The sequence below is a fragment of the Microtus pennsylvanicus genome, chromosome 15, assembly GCF_037038515.1.
Source record: "Microtus pennsylvanicus isolate mMicPen1 chromosome 15, mMicPen1.hap1, whole genome shotgun sequence".
Taxonomy (NCBI): Eukaryota; Metazoa; Chordata; class Mammalia; order Rodentia; family Cricetidae; genus Microtus; species Microtus pennsylvanicus.
Genome location: NC_134593.1, coordinates 28,651,534 through 28,660,011, shown reverse-complemented (window position 1 = coordinate 28,660,011; position 8,478 = coordinate 28,651,534). Strand labels below are relative to the sequence as shown.

Here is an 8,478-nt window from a genome sequence, read left to right as displayed (position 1 = left end):
ATCTGGAACTGGGGGTGTACTTGGCTGGCTTGTGTGAGGCCCTGGGTTCATCCGTAACAACACACACACACACACACACACACACACACACACACACACACACACACACAGAGAGAGAGAGAGAGAGAGAGAGAGAGAGAGAGAGAGAGAGAGAGAGAGAAGGGGGGGGAGAGACAAAAGACAGGACAAGACAGAGAAAGAGACACATACACACACATAATTGCACACACACAACTGCTCACAAATAAATAGCAGCCCACCAGCAGGTAGATCATTGCACAGCCAGTCACTGCAGCAAGAAGACACGAGCCTCAGCTGTAGATTACAGCTGTGCCCGTGAGAAATGGCACCACTAAAGCAGTGTTGGCATCCTCAGCTGTAAATTACACTGACAGTTAACACCCGCATTAAAGCACACACCCAGTGCCTTCTAATGCCGGACTCTAGCCTAAGTTACACCCAGCAACCTGGATGAATCCCTGCACAGCACATGGCACAAAGGAGGCCAGTCACAAAAGAATCCGCGTAGGTCGATCCCCAGGGCCCTTCAAAACCAGACACAAGTAAGTCACAGCTGAAGGAAGTATCCACATGACTGTAATAAGAAGCCCAAAAATCTTTATTGCAGTATCTGGGAACTCCTCTGGGGGATGGGGAGTAAGAGGGGAGGCTGCATTTTGGGAGAGGGTGGGGAACAGAGCTGCAAGAAGACAGGCACCCCATGCTTGAGTGGGTGACTCCGAGTCATTAACGGAATCTGTTCACGTCACAAGTGTCCTTAAAACAGTGTCTAGGTGTTTGGTGTGGCATTCTAGACACAACATCTATATATCCCCTTGTATTAAAAATGAAAAGGGTGTGTCAAACCAACAGGGAGCCACCCAAAGTTAGAATGACGACCCCAGAGTTCTAACTCCTCAGTTTTGCGGATGGAGAGTCAAGCAAGAGAGGTTAGAAGGCTGACCCAAGGTCACAGAGCATGTTCCTAATTAAACTAGGGCCAGAATAATGCAACGGCTCACCGCCATCCTTCTGAAGGCGCTGGGCTGAGGGGCACTGCCTTTAAACCCGAGTCCCCTTCTTTTCCAGCAAAGGAAAAGAGCTAGTCATTGAGACGAATCATATAAGGAAGGCATAAGAACACTGGGAATTCTACACATGTTCCAAATGGAAGTTTTTAAAAGATTTAAATACCTCCCTGCACACACTCTGAGAGATGATGGAGGTGGTGATAAGGACGATGAGAATATCACAAAAAGTGACTCAAATCTCCCCCAGCTCCTGTCTAGACTCTATTTGGTACACAGCCTGGGAACAAGAGGGCTAAACAGGGGGTGGGGTGGAAGCCGGGCAGGGAGATGAAGGGTCAGGAGCCAGAAAGTCTGCTAATGTGTTGACTCACCCACCTGGCCTAGGTGAAGCCCCTGGCCCTGGGACAGTCAGGACAGGAACCTTTGCTGTCTCTCTGAGAGCCTCTCTGTTTTGTTTAGAGGTCAATTACTTCCCATTTGGGGGACTTGTGAACATTAAGAGGTGAGCGGAGTGATGGCTCTGAAGGATGCAGATAAGGCCAGGCTTGCTTACTGGCCGCTAGCTCCCCAGTAAAAGCCCCGTGAGGATAAGCACTCACCAGCAAGGGACTCACAGAGCTAGCTGGCAGCTTTTAGCACCGGACTGATTACAGGGAAGATTGACAGCTGAGGGTTGGGGACTTCCAAGGTTGGGGTGTGGGAGGGTGGTTTTCACAGCAACTGTTAGGCTGTGGGGAAAGGGAAAAGAGCTTTCCTTGCTCCCCTTTTCTTAAGGAAGAAAGCTTTGGTGTCCAGAGAAACCCAGACTCCCTTACCATCTTCAGAAAAAGGAGTTCTGGGATGTGTGTGAATTGGGTTCTGTCATTGTTATTGGTTTTATGTTTGAGGTGAGCCAAATAGGGGTATCACAACAATCTGGGAGGAGGGAGTGTGACAAAAGATGATGGTCCACAAGGTTGGTGTGGAATCTTCAGGATACTGTGCCTTCTGTGCCTTCCTCAAGCTTGGTTGTGACATGGTCCCAAGGTGCATGTTTGCTAGAAAAGGGAGGCCACTCAATGGAATTTCATTGAATTGCGTACAACCCCCAAACTCCCTAGTGCATGCTTTGATGTGCAGCTCAGACCCCTGGAACAGGACCCCAACACCAAAACCTCTGTTTGTCTCTGCAGCAAAGGCCTGGACCTCTCCAGGAGAAACAGTCCTTTCACACTCAGCACCAAAGTCACCACCTCTTCCCCACAGCTTCACCTCACCTCACAGCACCCCTGGCTGACTTTTCTTTCCTGAGCTTTTGTCTGTCCTGAGTGACACACAGCACACACCACCTTCTATTTTCAGATACCTTTATCAAATTGCCTTTCCCTAGCTTCGTTAGATAATAAAGCCCTGAAGGACAGGGCGGCAGCCATATCTCATTTGCTCTTGTGCCCCTCCTGGAAAGGTGCAGCTGCGATGACCCAGCTCAGCAAACCTGCCCTGGCTTTCACTCAGAGAGCCCCCATCTTCTTGGCTTTCTTCCAAACCTTCCCTGTAGATGGGAAGGCCTGGAGGTCTAACTTGGCTTAATCCAGATCACAGCACACTGCGGCATCTCTGATTTTTCTAGGCTGAAAGGGCAGGAAAGGGAATGGGGATAACATTAATTTGCTACTCTGTTCCAAAGATCTAGAACAGGACACTCTATATATCTTGGGTGGGGCCTGTTCAAGGGAGCTTTTTCGGGGGACTACTTAGGAAAGCTTAGATAGGCTTCATTGGACTGAAAGATGTCTATCCTGATTAGCGCCGGTGTCCAAATGCCCCTTTTTGATGAGCACACCCTTCCAAGGGAGAGTTAGGAGACTTCCTCTGCTGATTCTCACAGGATAGGGAGTTTAGCTTGGAGTCTTTAGCTTAGTTTAGTTGAGGAAATCTCTTATTGGGATTTTCAAATCTAAAATATGTGTACTGCTTTTCGTAAAATTTTATTTTATTTAGACAGGGTCTCATGTTGCTGGAGCAGATCTATACTGGTTTCATAGCCAAGGATAGCCCCGTTGCCTCTGCTTCCCCACCAGAGAGCTGGGATAACAAGCCTGTGCCACTGCAGTGATGGGGAATCCAGCTGAGGGTCTCCCACAGGCAAGTTGAGCTCTCTGACCCATTGAGCTGCATCTCCAGCCATTATTCTGCACCTCTGTCTTTTATGTCCAGGGGCACAACACTAGTTAGAGGACACGATACACATCTAAATAAACTTTTATTAACAGGAAAGAAACGTGTAAGAGAACAAAAGACGCATGAGAAAGTGATCCTGGACCATAGAGATGGTTCTGTGCATCTTAAAGGGGCTGCCCCCAAGCCTGGGTTCCAGCCCCCACCCCCCCCCCCAACAGGGTAAAAGGAGAGAGAGCGGCTGTCTCCTTCACTCTGACCTCTGATTATCTACAAGCACCATGGCTTGCATCTCTTCCCCCTCCCATGAATAAATGTAAAAAGGAGGAAGTGGTAGTAAATTTTAAATAGGAACAGTGGCTTTGGTGCCCCAGCTTAGGCTTTTAACTCTTAAGGGATGCAAGCGACCAACAGTTGAGCATCTTCCAAAGAAGATCAAACCCACTCCTTCCTCACTTTAATGGGAACAACCCGGGGGTTGCTGTCCAGGGAAAACTTCAGGGAGTCCCTTTTAACTAAATACAGAAACCTGTTCAATAATAGAATTTAGTTATTGATACCAATTGAGGGGGTACAGAATTGGGATTCTCATGAAGTCCAAGGAAGCTGACATCACATTTTTCTACTCAAAGCCTTGCTCTATTTGTCCTACCAAAGCTAAATTCCTACTTGACTCCATGCTTCCATTAATAAATTGAGTTTATTTTCAGTCTTTAGGTTAAATGACTTAAGATTAGGGGGAGTGTAAATTTTTCATAACTTTGAAGACCCCCACAGTTAAAATTTCTACTATCTTTTTAGATTTATATTGGATTGGGGCAGGACTATTTTTCCTGATGGGGACTCTAAGTGTCCCCTAAGAGTATCTACAAACAGGAGAAAAAGTGCGAGGAGAACCCCCGATAACCTACCTTCAGGGCTGAATCGGCTTTATCTCACTAGACTTATTTTATTTTACTTTGGATACAGGGTCTCCTTCTGTAGCCCAGATTGGCCTCGAACTCCCCAATCCTCCAGCTTGGGTCTCCTGAGTGCTGGGATTACAGGTGTATGCCATCGCGCCCTCTGAGAACAACCCCTTGAGGGTCCTGGTGTCTGTAACTCGCAAACACACAGAATACAGTTAATTTATTTACTCGTCCGGCTGTTCCCTGTACAAATGCAGTTGCTGAGAGTGCATAGGACCCCTCTGCAAGTCACCGCCAGGGAAAGTGCTGGAGGGTGACTGTTCCGGGAGGTCCAGGGAGGCACTTCAGGCTGGCGGTCTCCTGGTATCTTCAGCAGTTTGACATTTCTCTCTTCTCAACCTCGTATCCCTTCTGGCCATGCACTTGTTCCTTTAGGGGATGGAGTGCCGAACGCCTTGATCCTCAGGCCTCCGGGATGCTTGTAATTGTTTAAAGAGGGTTGTGGTTCAGAATCACCGGCTTCCAAACTGTCAGCCACCAGACTATCCTCTGTGCACTGGCCAGCCAAAGCCCGGTTACACCTCCAAGGGAAAGAATGTTCTCAGCGCCCGCCGGGGTTGGAGGGAACTTCTCTGGGCAAGTCAGTCGCAAGATCAGTGAGGTGGGGGAATCGCCGCTTTCCAGCCCCTTGGCAGCAGACGCTCAATTCTCTGGCGAGCAGCTGGAAGGGGAGGGGACCAGGCACCGGGCCCTTAATGGCAGTAGCTGAGCCCAGCTATTCACCAGGCCGCGACTCTCTGTAGCGTGGCGGGCAGATGACCCTGCGGGGCAGAACTCGGGACACCTGGGCTGAAGCCAGAGCTGGCCAGTGGGGTGAGTGGCCCGGGACCAACGCCGGTGTAGCGGCCCGCGTAGCTAGCACTATAGGAAGGGCCAGAGTAGCCCCTAAAGCAAGAATGGGGCGCGGTGGCCGCGTAGGGACCCGGGTACGCGGGGGCATCGGGACCCTGGCAGGGCTTGCCATCCAGCACCAGTACAGGCACTGCTACCCGGCGTGGTGTTAGCGGGTGGCCCGTCAGTTCCAGGGTCTGATCCTGGCGCTGCCTCTTGCACTTGTAGCGCCTGTTTTGGAACCAGATCTTGACCTGCGTGGACGTGAGCTGCAGCGCGCTGGCTAGATGCTCGCGCTCCGGCGCAGACAGGTACCGCTGCTGCTTGAAGCGGCGCTCCAGGGTCAGCACCTGGGTCTGTGAGAACAGCACGCGGGGTTTCCGCCGCTGCCGCGTCCTGGCAGCCTCCGGGTCGCCTCGGTGTACACTGTCGCCGCCGTTGCCCGCACCGCGCTCCATCCTCGGGTTCCCAGCTCCAAGCGTGGAGGTCGCGCGCGGGGGAGTGTCTAAAATCACGTGGAAGGAACACCATTAACAGTCAGCAACAGGCTCAGGTTGTTTTCACTAACCAGCCCTCTCTCCCTGGTAGCCTTGACTGAGCATCCCGTTGTCCTCACCCTTCTCTGCCCGCCTCCTCCCAGGCGGGTCTCAGTGATCTTATTTTTCATATCTCTGTCGCTTTCCTACCCTCCAGAGCCCAAGTAAAATCTGATAGACTGTGAGTCTTCGTTTCGCCAATTTTAGATTCTACATCAGGTGTGATTATTTTCTTCAATTGTGTCTGGTAGTCCAAGAGTTTGAGGAATCTTAAAACATGAGTGTGCGGGCCAATCAGAATGGGGGCTGGACCTTAAACTTCATAAACACGATGCTCTACAGTACAAATTAAAAACAAAAGAGATTTCTTGAGCAGACTTAAAAACCCCAGCTCACACCTGGAGAAATCCAGGGACACAGAAGGGAACTTCTAAGGTCACCAAGCAAGTGCAAGCCGGGCAGGGTCAACATCCTCAAGAGGGATGGAACGGTTGAGATTCTGACTCAAGATTCTGACTCTCAGTCTCCGGCCTGGAGCACAACCTCTGGGGAACTTGCTGTTGTTTAAATAAGTTTGAGAAGAGAAAAAACATCCCCCCCCCCGCCCCTGGGGTAAAGGGCGTCTGCGCAAAGAAACCATAGATACCTAAGATACCAAAAGTGGAAACCGGGAGGGTCTGTTTGCTTTTAAAATTAAATGAGACTGACCTCCAGCGATGCTGAACCGGCAGGCAAGAGACTTCATCTGAAAGCAGCTGACTCGGCAAAGCCCCTTCCAATTGCTTTAAATCCGGGTTAGCCTAATCTACAAAGCCAGCTCCAGGCCAGTCATGGTTTCAAAGTTCCCATCAGGAAAAGAGCCCCCACCCAGGGAAATCCAAAAACTTGAACTGTAGATCTCTAAAATTATGAAAAATTTACTCTCTCAATCTGAGGTCATTCATATTGAAGAAAGAAAATAAACCTGATTTTTTTAAGGGGTGTCCGGGTCACATAGAATTTAGCTATGATGGTAGGACAAACATCAAATGGCATCTTGCTTCCTTGGATTTCATTCTTAGACAATGAAAATTATCCTCTATGCCCACCTCCCAACCAGCTGACACACTAAAGGTTAAATTCAGCATAGTGAGATCCTATCTCAAAAATACAAAACACAAATAAATACATAGAGTTAGCTTCCTGGACCCTCTGAGTCACAGTTGGAGGGCTCTGAGCCCTGCTTTCAAGAAGACAAGAGTCAGATGGGGATGCATGTCACAGGTCTTGGAGAAGCCAACCAGATGGCCCAATCCCCTGACTGAAGGCCCTCAGGGCCAGGCTGGGGTGGGCCCCGTGTGGCTGTCACAGTGGCAGAAGACAGGCTGCCAGGCAAGGGACATACTCAGGTGTGCCTGTGACTGGGGTAGTAGGGGAGAGAAACCGCCATAGTCTTTCTCAGCAAAGCTGAAAGGAGCTTCAAGTCAGCAGACCCATGCCCAGGGAACTGAATGGTTAGTGTCCACTGCAGAAAACCCACTGGTTTCTTTTTAAACACAACAGAATGTTCAGGCTTTTGGAGGATGGGTGACAAACAGCCTCAAATCTGAGGGTAACTCAGAAGGTGCTCTTGTGGCTATGCCATGATTATGTGTGGTCTGGCTTGGTGAGAAAGGCTGCTTGTGCCAAACTACCCTCCTCCCCACCTCAGACTGGAGGTGGGAACACTCACCTGGCACACTGGCAGGGTGGGAGGACAGTGGCCATTTCACTCTTCCAATAGTAGGCCTTTCCTGCCTATATATACCACCTGTGTTGTAGAGGCTTCCAGAACATAAAACTCCCTGTCTGTTCCTTCTCTTTCCACAAGGATAGGTTCCTGGGCCTCTCTGCTTGCCCTTGCACTTTGGACCAGATGGGCTAGGGTGCAGTGATTCTAAAATGCCAGGTCCACTTGGAAAGCAACACACACACACACACACACACACACACACACACACACACACACATACGGGGGTGGGGGTGGGGAGAGGCACACTTATTCTTCCCCTCTCATTTCTTCTAATGTGTCCATGTCCCTGTGTCCATGTGTGTGTGTGTCGGTCCATGTCCGTGTGTGTGTGTGTGTGTGTGTGTGTGTGTGTGTGTGTGGTTTCCTCCAGAAACTTAAGGTTAGGCAGGCAAGGGCAGCAGTGATGGAGCATGAACTAAGTTATGGTAAAGAGGTTTTGTGGGGGAAAGAAGCTCTCCATACCAGGCTCCACTGGAATCATATCTTTGTGGTTGGCAGAGGGGCAGCTGTGGGAAGGAACACCCTACAATTCAAGCCCTTAGGAGGCAGGACTAGGGGCAGGGAGACTGTCTTTTGGACTCATAAAATGAGGGAAGAAAGGGTGGGACTCCGGAAGACTCTCTGCCAGTGACGACTCACTCCTTCAATAACGCCTGTAGAAAAGACCTGAGTGCTTACTCACCTGGCTCCATCTCCACGACTGTCTCCCAGGGGCACCGAAGAGGGTCTGAGCCAGCTTGTACCCAGTCGCCACCCTCTGACCCTCCGGATTCCGGGCCCATTGTTAGGTATTGAGGCTTTTCTAGGTTCTTATGAAACTCCCATTGTGACCGAGTCTTGGCGTCGGCTTCGTTCGGCTCATGCTCCAACCTGAGAATGTGGTCTACGGAGAAGGGAGTGGAGGTGACCGGGCTCAGCAGCATCTCGGAGATCTGGGTGGCGCAGAGCTGACAAGTTCTCTACCACTGCGAGGAGTCGCACACCCCTAACTTCCCCTTTTGTGAAGGCAGGCTCAAGCGACTCCGGGAAGCGCATTTAATGTCCAGGGCCGCACCTTCCTTTGGCCTCGTCTGCAGGCTGGGGGACCAGGACCGGGTGACAAAATTGCGGTCATCCATTGGCTTCCACAGAAACCACGTGCTAGCCCTGCACCTTCCTCCCCAGACGCTGGCCTTGGGGCCCTT

At 50.6% G+C, this 8,478-nt stretch overlaps 1 protein-coding gene across 1 annotated transcript; it reads right to left on the bottom strand.

Annotated features, from left to right (window-relative positions):
• Window positions 1-4,875: 4,875 nt before the first annotated feature.
• Window positions 4,876-8,217, bottom strand: Nkx2-6 (NK2 homeobox 6). Its single transcript, XM_075950085.1, has 2 exons — window positions 7,977-8,217; window positions 4,876-5,492 (listed from the first exon to the last, which is right to left on the bottom strand). The coding sequence occupies exons 1-2, from the start codon at window positions 8,215-8,217 to the stop codon at window positions 4,876-4,878; spliced, it is 858 nt and encodes a 285-aa protein (XP_075806200.1).
• Between the last annotated feature and the right edge of the window lie 261 nt (window positions 8,218-8,478).